This window comes from Fringilla coelebs, assembly GCF_963513975.1.
Source record: "Fringilla coelebs genome assembly, chromosome: 15".
NCBI classification, from domain to species: domain Eukaryota; kingdom Metazoa; phylum Chordata; class Aves; order Passeriformes; family Fringillidae; genus Fringilla; species Fringilla coelebs.
The window spans coordinates 15,625,035-15,643,022 of NC_140041.1; the positions used below are offsets into that span (position 1 = coordinate 15,625,035).

The following is a 17,988-nucleotide window of genomic DNA, read 5'->3' on the forward strand; positions in this document are numbered from 1 at the left end:
GTCTCACGGTCCTGCTGTGGCGTTGCGGACATGTGCAGTACAGTGCATGGCAGTATCAGCTGAGCACAAAAACCCCTCTCCCCACCCCCCTCACCCCACAGCCGGCTAGACGTAGCCAAGACCACGTTCCAAGCTGGTCAGACATGCATGCATATTTGTGAACATTTACATAGGGCTGGCGTCCGCTCGGAAGCTCCCAGGCGAGTCAGCGACGCGCCGGGAGGGGAGGGCGGTGCTCTCACCACCACCCCTGCCACCGCCTCCCGTCACCCTCCTCGCTAATTAATCATGCAAAACAACGGCCACGCGGGATTGATGGAGCCGGGCGGCGGCGTGGCGGCTTCCCCCCCAGCGCCTGCAAGGGCAGGGGGATACGGTGGCAAGGGGACTGCTCACAGCTTCCCCCGCACCAGCCGGGCCAAGGCCAGGGTAGCACTGAAAATACTCCACGAAGTTATGAATAAAACCCCCCCGCTCTGGGGGCCGCAGCCCAGCCGGCCCCTCGCTGCCCACGGCCGGGGAAACCGCGCCGTCCAGCCAGCAGGACGGGGCATGGGGCTACCTTGATTTACGTCGTCGGGACAGAGATACGAGCAGGAGCCAGGGGCTGGGCAGCACTTCCGGGACAGCACATGCCCAAAGCCCTAGGGACGGGGTTGGTGTCCCCTCCTCAAGCTTGGCTGCCTTACGGGATGCCACAGGGCCTGGCCCCGGGAGCTGCGCTGGCCAGGCACAGGGGAATGAACAGGGAGAGGGGCCAGGGCTGCACCAGCACCATCCTCCTACTGGCGAAACACCCCAAGCAGCCATAGCCCTCTGGGGCTCCCCAGGGCAGCAGAGGCAGGAGAGAGGCCGTGCCAGGCTGCGCACAGGAGCGGGGACAGAGGCATTCCTGTGTTCCTGCCTTTCTGCCCCAGCCACACTGCAGGGTTGCTGGTGTCCCACCTTGGCCACACTCTGCCAGCTTCCTTCTCCGGCTGTCCCTGGGGCCTGGTGCTGCCGGCATGAAACCCGCAGCGCTCCCTCCTCTCTCCTCCCCACGTCCTCCGAGAGCAACGCTGAGGGGAGGAGCCGCCTGCGTGCCCCTAGGGCAAACGGCCAAGGAACCAAAAACATGACCGAAACGAAAAGGAAACAAGGGGGAAAAAAACTATCGTAAAAAAAAAAAAAAAAATAGTGACAAAGGGAAAAAACCACTAATTCCCTAGGAGAGTACAAAGACCTGGAAAGTGATGGAGCAACAACAGCGTCTTTGGAGCGCAGAGGGCACGGCCACGCACCTCCCGCCTCCAGCACAACACGATTCGGGGCCCTGGGAGCGCAGCGGGCAGGTGTCCGGCTGAGTCCGTGCCCCGGCGGGGAGGAGGAGGGCTGGCCGGGAGCCCAGACTGCTCAATGCTCACCACATCCGAGGAGAGGCTTTGGGGAGGGGGGGTAAGCACAGGGTCAGGCCCTAGCAGCGGGCAGCAGCCCCCGCCCCAGCCCGGCGTCCTTGTCCTCTAGCGAATTGTGCGGCACAGCGCCCGCCAGCCTCAGTCCGCCTCCCGCTGCACCTCCGAAGCGTCCGCCCGGCAGATCGGGCACGTGCGGTTTGCCTGCGGGCAACCAGAGATGGGGGCAAGTGAGCAACCACTGGCAAGGCTGGAACCACATCCCAGGAGTGGCTTATCCAGCCCTGCAGTGCTTGGCCCCAGCTCCCAGTGCATGCAGAGCACTGAGGCCACCCAAAAGGGAGCACCCCATACCCCCAGCAGCCCAAGAAGCCACCCTGCTCCCCAGAGCGGGCACAGGCAGTACCTTTAACCATTTGTCGACACACTTGGCGTGGAACTCGTGGTTGCAGGGCAGGACGCGGAGAAGCTGCCGGGCCTCGAAGTCGCTGAAGCACACGACGCACCTGGGGAAAGCAGCCATCAGTACAGCCCCACTGCCAGCCATGGCCCCCAATCCCAGCCAGGCGCCCCATGTGCACCCCAAGCTCACTCACAGGGTCTGCTCAGACTGGTGGCTCTCGGGGTTGAAGCGGTAGGACGGGAGGTGCTCGATGTCTGCTTTGGTGAGTCCCCGTGGCTTGGCCTCCCCCAGCCGCTCGGCCAAGTTCAGCAGTGCCTGGAGGGAGATGCAGAGGCCGGCTCAGCTCATCTCCTGTTCTGGCACAGCACCCTTCCAAGCTTCCCCCTCCCAGCAGAGCAATCAGCAACCCCCCCCAGCTCTCCCATCCTATCGCTGTGAGGAAGCCAAGCAGATTCACCTCATAGTTCTCCATCTCTACATCATCCACGTCCAGGTCTAAGCTGATCGTGGGCCCCACGGCTGTTGGCGACACAGGAAGCATAGAACTGGGGGGAAGGACAGGGCAGTCAGCATGGGGCCACAAACCCCAATGTCCACCCTGGCACATCCCAGGGGGCACAGCCCCCTGTGCCATCACAGTGCCATTGTGGCCCCCATCCACAGTGCCTCCCCTGCCCTACGCATCCTAGAATATCCCACCAATACTCACAGGAAATAGGGCAGGAAGCTCGGATAGTACGGAGGAGGTGGCGGAGGGGGTGGCGGTGGGGGCAGCGCCTGTTGCAGCCGGTACCGCTGGGTGTTCAGCCGCCGAGGCATCATATGGGGGTATGGCTGCAGAGAGAGATGGGACACTCAGAGTCCTGCCAGCCCCAACAGCGTTCCCAACCCCTCCCCAGGATGGGGACTCACCACGCCAAATGGCAGTTCTTGGTGCAGCGGGTCATGGGGGAGGTAATGCAGCGGCATGGAGGGTGACAGCGTGGGAGCGTGGTGAGACGGAGGGTACGTGAAGCCTGCGATGGGGTGCTGCTCCCCTCGCAGGTCCACGTCATTGTCTATCCTCTGCAGAGGCTGGGGGAAAAGAGTTAGAGGCTGGGAGGAACATCCCAAATTACACCTCCCCGACGCTACGAAGACAGAGGCACTCTGGGCACCCAGCCCACCACCCCCAGCTCAGACCCACAGGGGTTGCAGGAGGACAAGACCCCAAGGTGGTGGGTGCATCACGTCCCCAGCCTCCACCCCAACTCACCATACGTGGATGCTGGGCTTGGAGAGGTACGAACTGCCCCAGGGGGGCCATGTGGGGCGGCTGGTGGGGGGGCACTGGCGGTGGGGGTGGGTGCAGGATGTAATGGTCGCTGGAGATGATGGGGGGGAATGTCTGGTAGGAGACGGGAAGTTGTTGCATGGCACATGCCTGAATCAGCTGTGGGGAGAGACAGAGAGAAAAACAAGGGTCAGACACCCCTGCCCCCTCCCCAGGGCTTCCAAAGGACCCCGTGCTGCCAGAAACTTGCACTACAGCGGACTTGGGTACCCACAAGACCTCTGGGCACTCATGGCCCAGGCTGTCCCCAGGCGTCCCCTGCTGTGACTCACCGGGGGTGGGAGGCAGCAGAGCGGGTAGTGCTGTCCGCTGAACATCACTGAGCATGCTGGGAGCTGCTGGGTGCTGCACCCAGGGATGTGCTGGCCAGCGTGGATGGGGAAGCCTTGCGTCGTTACGGTGGTAACCGTGTAGGAGAGAGGGACAGGTCCCTGGTGCACCTAAGGACAAGGTGCCGAGGGCACAGTCAGGGTACAGCCCTGTCTGAGCTGTCCCTGTCCTGACAGGGTCATAGCAGGACATTGGGCACTCAGCACTGGGACAAAACACCTGGCATGCCCATCCCACTGGTGTGGCCAGAGACACAGGCTGAGTGAAGACTCAACTTGAGGGAGTTTTGAGCCCTTCTTTCCTCCACACAGACTGGCTGACACAGCCTCCACCACATCACCATTACCATGGATTATAATGACAGTTGTCACATGAACAACACTACAAGGGGACTGTCTCCAGCCCCTGGGAGCAGGGACCACCCTGGACATACCCAGAAGGCAGAGGGACCCCAAGATTTAAATCTTGGAGAACCAGAGCATCAGCAGGCTCAGGGCTGGGTGATGCCAGCAGCAAGTGGCTAGAGAGGACCCAAGGACAAGTCACCACTCCAGACAACAGCCCAAAGAAGACCACAGGATCAGAACTGGGAGTGGGGTTGGGGGCTGCAGCACCTACCTGGTCATGCAGATCCACCATGAATGGGTTCTGGTGGGGTGGGTGAGCGGCTGGGTGAAGCATTCGTGGCGGCGTGCTGGGAAGAGCGTAGGCGCGGGGCTCATCTACAGGGACGTGCGGCTGCTGGGGGAAGGCAGGGTGCACCTGGGGCTCATCCTGGCCCAGCAAGGTTGCCAGAGGTCGATCGCGTCGTCCCCACTGACGCCTGGCAGAGGGGCTGTGGGGCCACCGCAGGAGAGAAACAGAGCAGGAGTGACCCCCCAGGCCAGAGGGGCACCACAGCCCCAGGCAGGATGGCTACAGGATGATCAGCCCAGTGCCCAGGGTGAGATACTCAGGGCATTGTGCCATGTCAGGCTGGACAGCTCCAGAACCAGCTTCTCTGCTCACCCTGCAAGTACCCTCTCCATGACCGCAGTACAAGAAGGACCCCTGCTCCCCAGGGACCCCTCATTTGGGCCAGGTGGATGTGCTTCCCTGTCAATGTCCCCCCAAGCCCCACTGGGAGCCGGTGTCTCGCCCCAGCAGGACCAGATAACCGGCCCCACAACCCCATGTGCCACAGGGGACAGGGCTCTACACCATCCTGCAGCCCGTACCTTCGCCGGAGGTGGTCGGGGCTGCTGCAGGGTCCCCCCGAGAAACGGCGCTGGGCAAAAGGGGCAGAGGGCGGCCGCCTATTCACTGCCAGTTCCCATGGTCGCATTGGTGACGTCAGGAGGCGGATGGGCACACGGGACCTCAGGCTCCAGGCAGGGCAAGACACCAGCACCTTGAACTCTGCAAGAGGGACAGCGGGTCATGGCACTGTCCCGCCACCGCTCAGGCTGCTGCTCCATCCTCACAAGGATGGTGGTGCTGATAGCTGGAGCTCTTGCTGCTCCTCCACCTAGAGCTGCACCCACCCCATCTCCTGGGGCTGCATATGGCCCTGAGAGGGGCTAGGAAGAGCCTGTTCCCAACTCCCTTGTTGCTGCTCCTCCCCTTCATGGCCAGAGTCACCTCCCATGCACAACACAAAGAGAGAGTGAGAGAGAGAGAGAGAAAGACTTATTTCTGCACTTAGTTCTGGCACAGAGGAAAGAAAGTGATGAAGAGCCCTGTGGCTATGGCAGCATCCCAGCCTGCTCACCGGCCAACAGGGAACCAGGGAACCGAAGCACGGCATGGGGAGTTTCCAGCAGGTCCCTGATGCTGCTCTGGGGTTGCTGTTTGTTGCTGAACTCCTGCACATCCTATTCTGGAGTGACACTGCTACTCCAGTGACCGGCGCAGGGGCTGGTGGTGGCAGCACGGCTCATGGCCCTTGTCTGTCAACTCCCTGCTGCAAACAGGGTGCAGCCACACATCCCCACAGAGGAGGGGACAAGCATGGGCTGTGCTGAAGCCATGGAGGCAGCTCTGCCCCCATACATGCTCCCCAAGGCAGTGGGAACACTGCCCCAGCCCTGCCCCATCTCCCCTCCTGCACCCAGCCTGACTAGTGTTCCTGCACCAGAGCCCCTTTCCAGGACACAGCTTAAATCCTCAGCCCCAATCAACCCTGGCACTGCACAGAGACATCTGCATTTGGGGCTGGGCTTCCCCAGGCTCTGCTTTCCCAGGTCCCAAAACAGCCTTCCTTGCCTTAATGTGTATCCAAGACCCACCCTGCACACCCTTCCACTGCCCAGCTTCCTTCAGCTTCCACAGCATCAGGCCAGCAAACGGCAGCAGCCATGGCTTGGCACCGCAGCCCACACACCCCTAAATCCAGCTCACTGCCGGCTGCTGAGGTCCCCCCCAAAGCAGCTTCTTCAGCTCCACCTCCTCCTCAGTGCCCATGGCAAAGACACACCCGGGACAGGAAAGACACTCCGGGGACCTGGAGCCTGGGGAATGCTGCTCAGCGGGGGGATCGCAGCCCAGCAGAGAAGTTGCAATGTCACTTTTGGGTGATGGGTATCAACAACCACTGGGACAAGTCCTGTGGCACACACAAGTCACTTCTTAACCTCACCTTCATCTCCACACTATTGTGGAAGCTGAAAGCAAATTTCTCTCTTTGTTTTGGTAGGAAAAAGGAAGAAAAGCAAAAGCCACAGGCTGAGCTCTCCCAGAACCTGTCTGTGACTGTCGCCAGGGAAGGGGGTGTGCCTGACCAGGAGGTTCCTTCCACAGGGAATTCATTCTGTCCACCTCGAAGCTCTGCCCGGCTGCAATATGCCCCTGAGTGGGCTGGGAGCCAGAATGCAGCAATAACCCAGGTTCAGCCCCACTCTGAAGAAGCCTCCCTGAGGTGTTACTGCTTCCAGTTCCACATCCTCACTCTCGGAGCACACGTGGTGCCAAGCCCCTGTGTGATCCAGCGGGCACCTTCCAGAGCAGGCACCACAGCAATGGGCTTAGGGATGGGCAGCACGTCCACAGAGGAACACTGAAGCCATACAGGGGCTCGCCTGTTCCCGGGACCTCCAGAGCGAATGGCTGCCTGCGCCCCTGGAACCCCAGGACGGCATCCCGAGGCAGGACGGCACCCCCGACTTGCGGGACAGCGCTGGCCGGCCCTCGTCCAGCCACAAGCAGCACCCGTAAGGTACCCACCCTCCTGTCCCAAGCGGGCACACCCGGCTCCCTCCGCACCCGCGGCTGGAAACCACCAGCCACGCCGAGCAGGGTGACCGTGACCCCGCGGAGGCCATTGCAGCTCGGAAACGAAGGGGATCGCGGTCCCGCAGCCCCTCGGAGGGGCGGAGGGGGGGCGGTTCCCGAGCCCCGCCGAGAACAAAGTTAGCAGCGCGCCAGCGCTCACGCCCGGTGCCATCTGCTCGGGCAGAGCCGGGCTCCGGCGCTGCCGGGGGAGCCGCCCGCCCTAGGGGTCCTGCCACCCCGCTGCCACCCACCACCGGCTCCGTCCCGGCAACCCGAGCTCTCCCGTAGCCTCTTCCCCGCCGTTCCCAGTCGGGCGCCGCCAGCTCCCCCGGGAACGGAGTCAGCGCTGGCCCCGCCGCACCGGCAGCCCCTTCGGAAGGCCGACCCCCACTCCCAACCCCACCCCCAGACCCGACCCGAACTCGACCCTCTGTGTGCGGGACGGCGGCGCACGGCGGGGCGAGCAGCACATCCCGGAGCGCACCGACGGAGCGCCCCACCGTGCAGCACCCCGGGGAGGCACCGCGGCCACCGGCAGCCGGGAGCGCACCCCAGCCCGCGCCCCCCGCCGCGGAGCCCTGCCGGTGCCGGTGCGGATCTGTGGCTTTAAGAGCGGCCGCTCCGGGGCCATGTGCTCGGCGCCAAACAAAAGCAATAACAAAGGCGACCGCCGGACCCCGCAGCCGCCGCCCGGGGCAGGTGCCCTCGGGGGTCCGGGGGGCGGCCCCCGCCCCCGCCCCGCTCCCGCCCCCCCCCGGCCCGCACGTACCTGCACCGATGGCCTGGGCCGCCGCTCCGGTGCCGCTGCGGCGCCCCCGCCCCCTCCCTCCCGCCGCTCTTTGTTCGCCGACGCCGGGCCCGGGCCTGCCCCCCCCGCCGGCCCGCCGCCGGCCCTCCCCTCCCTCCCTCTCGCCCGCCTCCCGCCGGGCCGGCCCCCTCCCCGCCGCCGCTGTTTCCGGTGCCTCTTTGTTTTCCGCGGCGCGGGGCGGCCGCGGCGGGCCGGGGTGCGCGGAGGGTGCCTGTCCCTTTAAGAAGCAGCGGGAGGCACCGGACCGAGTCACAGCGCTCGGGGGCACCGGGGGCGCGCGCGGCTGGCGCGGGGGGGGAAGGAGGGGGGCGGCCGGGGGCACCGGGGGGGGGTGGGGGGGCGGCGCGGTGCGCGCGCGTCCCACGTGACCAGGCGTGTCACGGTCCGCAGCCATCTTGGAGCGCGGGGCCGCCACGCGGGGCAGCGACCCCCGTCCGGAACCACCGGGGTGGGCCCAGAACCGAGGGCACCGGGCACCCACCGCCCTTCTCAAGTGGCTTGGTGCCGCTACCGGCCACCTCGCCCCGCTGGGACAGGCCCTAAGGCTGGTGGCACCGTACCTGCGGCGGTGCCCCGCATCACTCCCGGGCCCCTGCTCACCGGACTGGCAGCTCCGTGGGCCTGGTGGGCCGCGGGGACGGCAGTCCCGTGTGCCCGGAAGTCGCCGTGCTTCTGTGCTGGTGCGCAGACAGCACCGGGGTGGGGAAGCAGGGCCTCGGCTCCCCACCACCTTCCGCGCTCGGACAGGAGCATGGAGGAGCTACTCCGGTCCCGCTTAGGACATCGAACCCTTTGCCCGCACCGACAGCTCTCCAGGGCATCTGTGGCCAGTTCAAACTTTTACGCACCAGAAAAGCCCCTTTGGTTCAGAAAAGCCTCCTATTCTCTCACATTAATTAAGCAAGAAGCAGGAACTACTCGGACCATCTGCACACCTCCAGCTCACCTGAGCGAGTCACCCGGCTGGTGGCTAACGCTGAGAGCCGGACGCCGAGAGGCAGAGCCACCAGCTCCCCGGGAGCTGCACGCCGAGAGGCAGAGCCACCGGCTCCCCGGGAGCTGCACACCGAGAGGCTGAGCCAGCGGCTCCCCGGGAGCTGCACACCGAGAGGCTGAGCCAGCGGCTCCCCGTGTGCCCCAGCAGCACCGCTCAGGCACCAGTCAAATCCCCGTGCTCAGGACAGCACATCGCAGCAGCTTCACTGAGCGCCAGATGCTGTATCTGAGCCAAATTTCCCCCGGTTACAACGCACACTTAGAAATTCCCAGGTAGGCGAGCGAGCCAGCCGGCAGCCCTGATGTAATGCCTATAAACCAGCCCTCCCCTGACAGCTGGGCTTTAAAGTGCTAACAACCAAAAGGGAGCTAATTAATTTGTAGCATCACCCCTTTCAAAGAAAACCTCAGATTGACGATTTAACAATTCAGTAGCTCGTTGTTGCAATGAGCAGTCGGATTCAGCTTTGCTCGATTCCAGCCCTGTGCCCAGGTCCCTTCAGGCCCCTCTCAAGGCTCTCACCTCTTCACCCCGAATCCCAGTGTGCAGAAGGAACTACACCAGGCTCAAGGATCCTCCAGGACATAGAGCATTCTGGGGCAAGATCCCTCTACCATGACTGTCAGTAGCACTACAGCCAACTGCTTCTGTCCCCATGGTAGGGGACAGACAGGACAGGAAGGCGGCACAGCAGGGCAGACCTATGATGGTGTCAGAGCCACGCACTCAGGCAAGAACTCCAGCAGGAAGAGCCAAAGGATTGAATCAGCCCAAACCTGAACAACCACCCTCCAGGTCTGTTCCACTACAGCCTCTTTGCTTCAGGAGCTGGGGACTACAGGGAAGAGAAGGAAAACAGCACTCTGTCCTTTGACCTTGCCATTGTTTGTGGGCAGAGGCAGCACTGCACCTTCACAAGACTGCCAGGACACTGATCCTGGGCAGAGCACTGGCAGCAGGCAGAGGCCACAGATGGTGGATATCTGTGCAGACGCTCCCTCCAGACCCGCTCCAGCATCACCAGCTTCCCCGTGGGCAGCAGCTATCGATGTCCTCAGGACGGCATCAGGAGAAGCCATCGATGGAACACAGCTCACACTGCTCACGCTTCCTGCCCAGCCAGGCTGGATCATTCCCCTGGTACAGCCACACTGCTGTTCCCAGTGAGGATGGGGCAGCACACATCCAGCCACAGGATCAGAGCATGTGGAAACAGCTCTGCCCACACTGTCTCAGGGACACAGGCATGCACACAGACTCCAACATCACACTGTCCCAGGTACAGAGCTCTGCTTGAAAGGCCATGTGAGGGGCTCAAAGGATGCTACAGCAAGGCTGGTCAATGCTTCTGGGCCAGGACAAGGGATTCCAGTCCAGGGATTCCAGAGACCTGTGACACCCCTGGTGAGTGGGACAGCCCCTAAGCTTTAGATAGCTCTCTATATGCAGGGTCTGCTCAGGCTGAACCTGGATGCTCTACAGCTGACAGGTGGCCCATCCTTTCCTTCAGGATAGCCAGGGGCCAGCAGGACGAAGTCTCCCTGAGTCCAGGCTCTTTAAGAGACCATCTGCTGCCACAGACATGCCACCTCCCTCACCCCATATATAGGTCAGGTCTGACACAGGATTAGCCAGGGTGATCCAGTGGTGAGAGCACATCTCCCACTGGGGGCTTGGTCTGCCCTGTGCTCTCCCCAACACTCAGCATGCCAATGCTTCATCTCCACATTCTCCTGGGCCTCTCAGACAAGTCCAGGGAGAGAAAGAGGCCCCAGATCCTACTCTTTTCTCCCCAGGGCCTAGAAAAAAAGCATGAAAAAACTGGCACCAAGAACACAGAAGCTCTCAGACTGTAGGGAGGGAGGAGCAGTGGGAGTGTCCCTACCCTATCCAAGGCCCAACACAAGCACCAGAGGACATGGGACACCCCAACATCAGCAGGGTAAAGCGCTTCTCCACTGTGGAGATGGGGGAGCAAGGAGCTCCCTCCCTGCTCCACACACCCAGTGGAGCTGAGTTCACTGGCAGTGGAGGCAGGACGCCTCTGCTGTGATCACACACCACCCACTCCCACCCCCGGGCTGACAGCACTCCCATCAAACGCCTCCAGCCACACACACGTGGAGGATGCTGACATGAGGAGCGAGTAGCTGCACAGGCAGCGGAACTGATAACGCCCAGTTTCCTGTCGATCTCTCCCACGTGGATTCTCTGATGTCTAATAGCATGGCTGAGCTGCACTGCAGAGGGAGAACTAGCAGCACCTTCCTCCCAAGAGCCAGAGCCTGTAGCAAGCCAAGACCTCAGAGGCAGCATCCACACCTGACACCTACCCCAACTGACACCATCCAGCAAGTTCAAAGCACAGTGAACACAGATAAACAGTAAGCTTGCAACAAGCCTTCATTTCCTTAGAACAGGGTAAATAATCTGCAGAGATCTCCACCTTCCTTCGTTTGCCCTAGAAACACCAGCACAACCTGAATAGCATGACCAGAAGGCTGCAGGTGCAGCAACTGAGTCCAGCTTGGCCACCTCTGTAGCTCAGCAGCATCAAGGAATGGGTTGTGTCCTCCTCTCTCCTGGGTGGCCTCCTCTCCCCTGAACAGAAGCATGCTGAATTACACACACATCTGTCTGTCCAGACATCTTGCAGCAGCCACTTCCACAGTTCAGCTGTGCATGGGTGGCAGGAAAAGAGCAAATGCCATCATGTTCATCCCCAACCTGCTGCATGGGTAGCCTCCCTGGTCCTTCCTTTCCTTCCTGCTTTGAGACACTGCTTTTCAGGACTCCCTACTCCTCTGCACTTTGCTTTTAGTTCTCATTTCAGACAGCCCTTTCCTAAACCAGACCAAATCTCTCCTGAGACAGAGCCAGCACAGGGTGGAGGGATCACCCCTCTTTTTCTTCTCCACACAGCATCACTGGAGTCCCCAGGTCATCTGCCACCTCTCCACAAGCATCTCTCTGAGTCCAGCCTGCTGTCTACATGCTGTGGATAGCATTAATTGGCATCTGCCAAGTGAGTGGCCAAGGGTAGGAGGTGCCAGGCTCCAGACACCTTCCCCACTGCTCTCCACTATGCTCGGTCAGAGCAGCTCCTGCAAAGGGATACAGGCAGAGCCAGGAGCTGGTGGATGGCGAAGAGCAGTTTCGTTACCACTCAGCAAAACGAAGCGTCTCTTGAAAGCGCTAGTGACAGTCAGGAAGTTGGGCTGGGTGGTTTGTTTTGCATTTTAAGAAGCCTGCAGGGACACGGACAACCTGCGACGATCATTTTCAGAAAGGAGCTCAGAGAAACTCATGATTTTCAGCAACCATTTACCATCCTTTGTCCTTGATTAAAAATTTGCCAAGAGCCGCTTATAAGATGCACCAAAACAGGGAGTGACCACTACCCTAAGTGCAGAAGAGGTTTGCTGCAATACGTCCCCGTACATCACTCAGAGAACCCCACACCAGTGCCTGAGGTTGGTTTTAAGAGCAAAAACATGACTTTCAAGCTGACAGCCCCCGCGCACAAAGCGCAACTGCGGTGACAAGAGAGCAGCCTGGGGCACAGGAGCTGCCTGACCTCTGCTACAGCTCTCAACGGCAGATTTTTATTGTTCGCCACTTTCCCAAAGCACAGGCATGGAGAGAAAACCAACTAAGACACTTGTCTCAAAATGCAAATACAGCTAGGGAGCCCCACCAGCACAGCAGGGGAAAGACAACCTGCCGGAGGGGACCGCGCCTCAGCATTGCCAGGCTTGGGGGAAGAAGGACCAGAACATGGGCCCTCCCTTCCCAGGGGCAACAGCGAGAGGTGCCAGAGGCCTGGATCACCAAGACACAGGCTCACCCAAGAGAAAGTTCCTAACACACAGTACTGCAGGCCAGTCCTCTGCTCTGCATCGCTGAGCTAAAATCCTACTTTCCAGGGTAACCATGGAAGACCCAGAACTACAGCTCTGCAGCCAGTGAGAGCAGGTCTCCAGGGACCAGCCTGCAGCTAGAAAATAATATTCCCAAAGCCTGCAACGAGCGCTGTTTGTTGGGGACACTGCTCAACCTCACCCTCTGCCACGCACAGAGCAAAGTGTGGAGTCCTCCCAAACCACCCCAATCCAGAAAACCCAGACATGCCACACTGGACATGGGACTCATGGTCTGCTTGTGCTCTCCGGGAAACAGCTCCTGCCCTGAAATGCTGAGGATTTGCAGGTGCAAGGGTGGAGGAAAGGATAAGCACCATGGTGCAGCTCTGCTGCCCAGACAATCAGCAGGCTGGCTTCTCCCAACACCCTTGTGAGCTGACAGCACAGATCCACACTGCTCCCCTCTGGAACTGACCTGTCTCAGGGAGCCAGGCAACATCCTCATGCAGCTCCATGACCGCAGGGCTCAGGGCTTGGCTCTCCCAAGTTCCTGCATCAATGTTCGAGGGCTCTGGGAGAGCTCCCCAGCACCAGCACTTTCTTCAGATGTTTTAGCAGCCTCTGGACACATCAGACTGGCACCCTACAGGCTGTGCCTGCAAGGTGGGCACGCAAACCCATTGGCCAACCAATTACCCACACACAGCAGGTGATAAACCATGCTTCTCCAGACTGGTCCAAGCAGGGAGCCAAGGGATCGTGGGAAAATGCTGTGTCCCAGCTCCTCAATAAAGAGGTGAAAACCCCAAAAGCATCCAGAAGCCAGGCTTTTCTGCCGAAAACCAGCGCTGTGCTGCCTGCTACCAGCACCTCCCTAGCAATGCCCCGAGGCCGGCCTCACGTGACAGTGGAGTGGATGCACACAGGAGGAGTGGCTGTAGTGACAGCGTTACAGCTTGTGTCCAACACACAGCTGAGCCCAGCAAATCCCAGCGCTCTGCAGCTCTCCTTTACAAACTCCACACACTGCGCAGGTACACGAGCATCAGTGAGAGCTCAGTGCCCACAGTCCAAGGAAAATGACACCTAGAGGGAGACAACCCAGTGAGTACAGGGCTCCTGAACTCTCTGCTGTCCACTAGCACAAGGACCAGCCCACACCAAGCCCCAGGGACCAAGGACAGCTGTTCTTACACCAGCCCCAATTGCCCAGGGCCGGCTCCTCTGCTATTTCAGCACATGTACTCCCAGCAGGAAAAACAGGACTTCACCCTGTCTAATTCTGTTTCAAGTGACTTTACATCATCCCCTACTCTACCCTTGGTGGCAGGACTTGGGCAGTTCTGCAGACAACCTGGGAGAAAAGTGATGCAAGATGAAGCCCAGCCCTTACCTGCCAGCTGTTATTTCATTCCTCTAACAGGTCCATAAACCAAGGATAATTAAATCTCTCCTAAACTCTCTTCCATTTAAAATAAAAATCTATAGTCCCTATTTCATTAGATGGCTCTAGGTTTTACAGCTTGATCAATTCCCCTCACAGGGCCCTGGTGCTGGACAGGCAGACGCAAACACGCAGCTTCCATGATGTGGATCAATGGGATTCACAAAGTCTTCTACCCCATTCCTTGTTCCTCACTCACCAAAGGGCGCCACACAGCCCAGCAGGCAGGGACAGCGTGTTTCACTGCTCAGGGGAACAACACTGCCATGCATGGCTTCAGAGGTTGGAGTGAGCACCTGGCAAGAACAGAGGCAGCAGCGACACTCCCTCTCCAGAGAAGGGCCCCAGGAACACAGCCATGACCCTCAAGGCAAAGCAGCCCAGCATGCCAGCAGGGTGACATCTCCCTGTTTGCTGCACAGTGAAGAGGGACAAGGCTCAGCTCCCACAGCTGACAGCTGGAGCCAGAGCCCACCACAAGCACCAGCTGGGAACCAAGAGCAGCCGCCACCTCTCTGACCTCCCTGCACACAAAGCAGAAGAGACTCCGGGCTCAGTGTTTCCTTCCCTTCCCAGCCCTCTGCTGCTGCCCTGCCACACAACACCTTCCCCCTGCCAGCCTGCCAGGCCAGTAGGCTCCAGATGGCTCTCGCCACCCCTGCAAGCCTTTCCCTCCACTGCAGCAGGAGCTTCCAAAGCCTGGCAGCAGATGGAGGAACCACAGCAGCAGCCAGAGCTGCACCGAGAGCATCCAGGCAGAGCCCACAGAGTGGACATCCAAGTGCTGGGCAACCCTTGGCCAGCACCCAGGTGCCCCCCAGCACCTATCACATCATCCCCCTCTGTTCTGGGTGCATATCCCTCCCTCCCTCCCTTCCTTCCCACCTTTGCACAGCCAGAAAGCAGCAAGTTGCCATAGTCTGAGTCATGTCAGTGCCAGGACACACCATGGTGGCAGCCACAGAGGCAAGGTCCGGCAGCCCCAGCTCCAGTGAACTCTGCCCTGGCCACACAATGCCAGTGAGGGACAGACCACACCACCAGGGCCCAAATCCTGATCTGTGCTCAAACCAGCTGGTACTTGCCAGGGGAGATCAGGAAAGATTTCTGTTCACCACTTGGAGAGTGCCTTGTTCCAAGCAAGGCTAGGGGAACAAAGCTTTGCCATCCCACCAGGACTCCTTGCATGGCAGCGTGCAGGAAGATTGCAATGGAGCCTCCCAAACACACAAAGGTGCCTCCTGCCTCACCTCCCATGCCAACACCTGCCCTGTCTCCACTGGCACCGTGTCCCAATGCGGGGGGGGAGTGGAGGGGCCACATTTCACCTGCTAAACCTAACCCACTGCTCGAGGGGTGTGACACCACCCGACCAGCCCCAGAGCAGACACCCAAAGGTGACAAACAAAGGCACCCAGCAGGCCCTCCGCATTAGCAGTATTTTTAGACACCACTATGGAGCCGGCCTTATTATTTTCATTGCAACGTGCATAATTACCCACCATGCACCGCAGTGACATCAGACGCAGCCGGCTCTCCTCCGACAGCTGCTCCTCCTCCCGGGGCTCCTGCCTGGCCCCGGGGACCCACCTGCCCCGCCGGGCTCTGCCCTGCACATCTCCCCGGGCCACAAGGGGGGCCTCGAAGTCCTGGGCCATCAGAGCCGACATGGGCGTAGGTGATAGAGGGACAGAGCAAAGCACTGGCACAGGACAGCCAGAAGGCAAGCACAGGGATGATGTCTGGAGCTGCAGGCACACACAGCCAGTTGTGCTGGAGCACAGGGCCGGTGCAGAGCTGGTGGACAAGGTACCAGCACAAAACAGAGCCATGCTCCGGGAAAGAGGGGTTGTCCCCAGATGGAGAAACAGAACCTGCCTAGCCACAGAGCTCAACTGCTGCCCGGGAGAGCAAACCCTGGAGCACATCCCAGCTGCCCACAACGCGGTCCCACACGTCCCCCGTGGGACAGGACTGCCAAGGTTCCACACACAGCCCACGGTGCCAGCACAGATCCTGCCGGGCCGGCAGCACGGCTTGTGCCACTGCCATCACCCCGGGTGCCACTACCCCCACCCCGTCACCTCGGATTCATTTGTTTCCTACCTCTTCCCCTGGCACAACTTTCCGAAGTTTCAGCACTTCCCCTCCTGTCCCCTATCCCACACCGGAGCTTGCCCCGAGCTGGCACAGTTTACCGGGTCCGGAGGAACGGCGGACGGGACACCGCGAGGTGCCAAGCGGGACGAGGACACAGCCAGTCGGAAGCCCCCAGCTGAAGCCAGACAACCAGCCTCAGCAGAAGCCCCTGACTCCCGCCCGGCCGGGGTCGCGGGAGACCCTAGGAAGGGGCTCCGGCCGGGGCAGGCTCTGACAGCCCCCATGGGCAGCCGCGCTCCGGCTCCCTCCCCGCTGCCCCCTCTGTTCCCGCGGGGCTCCCCAGCAGCGGGGGCTCCTCCCACTGCCCTGCGGCTGCACGGGGCCTGGCTGCGCTTCACGGCCGCTTCCCCGAACCCCAATGCCCCGGCAGCCGCCACCCCCGCCCGCACCGGCCATCCGCCCCTTCCGCGCACCGGGCCCGGCCCGGCCGCCCCCGCCGCACCGGGCCGCGCTCGCTCCTCCGCCCGCCGCACCGGGCCCCGCAGCCCTGCATCCGCCCCATCGCTCTGGGCCCTGCCCGCCGCCCTCCCCGTCCCGCTGTCCCAGGGCTGCCCTCCCCCTTCCCCCAGCCCCGGGCCGTGCCCGCCGCCTCCCCCTGGTGCCCCGGCCCTGCTCCGCACAGCCCGGGCCTGCGGCCGCCGCCGCGCCCCGTACCTTCGGGAGGCGCGCCCCCGGCGCTCGGTGCCGTGCCCCGGCGCTGCCCGCCCCTCAGCCCGCTCGCATGGCGCGGCGGCCGGGCCCGCCGGGCTCCGTGTCCGTCCCGGTGCCGGTGCCAGTCCCGGTGCCGCTCCCGCTCCGGCCTCAGCCCCGCCTCATGGCGCCCCCGCGCCCGCCGCGCCGATGGAACCGGCCGCGCCGCGCTGCCCCCCCCCTTCCCCGCGCAGCGCCGCCTCTCCCCCCCCGCGCCGCGCCGATGGGCGCGCCCGCCGCCTCCTGCCGTAATGAGCCTAAGAGCGGCGCAGCAAAACTGCACCGCGGAGCTCTCCGGCCGTAATGCTCCGAGCGGCAGCGCATCCACGGCACCGCGGCTGGGCTGGGGACGATCACAGGAATTAGAGAATCACTGAATCAGTTAGGTTGGAAAAGATCCCTGGAATTAGAGAATCACAGAATCAGTTCGGTTGGAAAAATCCCTGGAATTAGAGAATCACAGAATCAGTTAGGTTGGAAAAGATCCCTGGAATTAGAGAATCACAGAATCAGTTAGGTTGGAAAAGATATCTGAGATCATGCAGGCCAACCTATGACCCAACGCCACCATGTCAAGTAGACCGTGGCACTAAGTGCCACATCCAGTCTTTCCTTAAACATCTTCAGGGGCGGTGACTTCACCACTCCCTGGGCAGCCCATTCCAATGCCTCACAAACCTTTCCGGGAAGAAATTCTTCGTGATGTCCAGCTTAAACCTTCATTGGTTGCCAGGGGGAAGAGGCTGACTCCCACCTGGCTACAACCTCCTTTCAGGTAGTTGTGGATGTCTCAGGACAGTCCTGGGAGGTGTGGAAATGCCCCAGGACAACAAGGGACAGTTTGCAGAACAGTGTCCAGCACCAGCCCCAGGAGTCTCGGGGAAGGCACCCCGGGACAGCCCTGGGGGACTCTGGGGGTACCTGCAGGCAGCTCCTGGGGTGTCTGTGAGGATGTCCTGGAGCAGCCTCTGCAGGAGCTGGGGTGGTCCTGGACCAGCTCAGGAGAGCTTTGCTAAGGGGTGGTCACAGTCTGTCCTCTGCAGCCCCTTGTCTGGGGGTTCTCTGACCCAGGTGTAAGGTGAGATGGGAACTTCAGAGTAGGCTGAGTGTCTGGAGAGACTCCAGAGTTTTTCCAGTATCCAGGCCCTGTGGGTTCCCCAGAGAACAGGGACACGGATGCAGGGGTCCAACAGGCTGGCCATGCCCCCCCACCACCACCTCCCAGCCCTTTTCTGCCTGAGCAGAGCTGGACAATCCACCCTTGTCCCTAGCGGGTCTGAAGTAGGTCAGGGAGGCTGGGCCAAGCTCCTGGGGAGGGGA

General features: G+C 61.4%; 1 protein-coding gene across 3 annotated transcripts; it reads right to left on the reverse strand.

Annotated features, from left to right (window-relative positions):
- Positions 1-106: 106 nt before the first annotated feature.
- Positions 107-16,772, reverse strand: RNF44 (ring finger protein 44). 3 transcript variants are annotated; one of them, XM_084215653.1, is made up of 11 exons: positions 16,633-16,772; positions 4,675-4,855; positions 4,076-4,292; positions 3,400-3,567; positions 3,050-3,226; positions 2,707-2,868; positions 2,504-2,628; positions 2,252-2,339; positions 1,988-2,109; positions 1,798-1,897; positions 107-1,595 (listed from the first exon to the last, which is right to left on the reverse strand). In XM_084215653.1, exons 2-11 carry the CDS (start codon positions 4,779-4,781, stop codon positions 1,533-1,535), a joined length of 1,329 nt encoding a protein of 442 aa, XP_084071779.1. In that variant the 5' UTR covers positions 4,782-4,855; positions 16,633-16,772; the 3' UTR covers positions 107-1,532. The 3 variants fall into 3 exon arrangements, with proteins under 3 accessions (XP_084071779.1, XP_084071777.1, XP_084071778.1); XM_084215651.1 differs by lacking the exon at positions 16,633-16,772 and adding an exon at positions 4,981-5,020; XM_084215652.1 differs by lacking the exon at positions 4,675-4,855 and having other exon boundaries at positions 4,076-4,195; positions 16,633-16,724.
- Between the last annotated feature and the right edge of the window lie 1,216 nt (positions 16,773-17,988).

Coding starts and splice junctions, on each gene's coding strand:
- RNF44 (XM_084215653.1), bottom strand. CDS start 4,781: ATGCGACCATGGGAACTGGCAGTGAATAGGCGGCCGCCCTCTGCCCCT. Junction 2,869..3,049: donor AAGCCCAGCATCCACGTATG/GTGAGTTGGGGT, acceptor CTTTTCCCCCAG/CCTCTGCAGAGGATAGACAA. Junction 2,629..2,706: donor AAGAACTGCCATTTGGCGTG/GTGAGTCCCCAT, acceptor CTCTCTCTGCAG/CCATACCCCCATATGATGCC.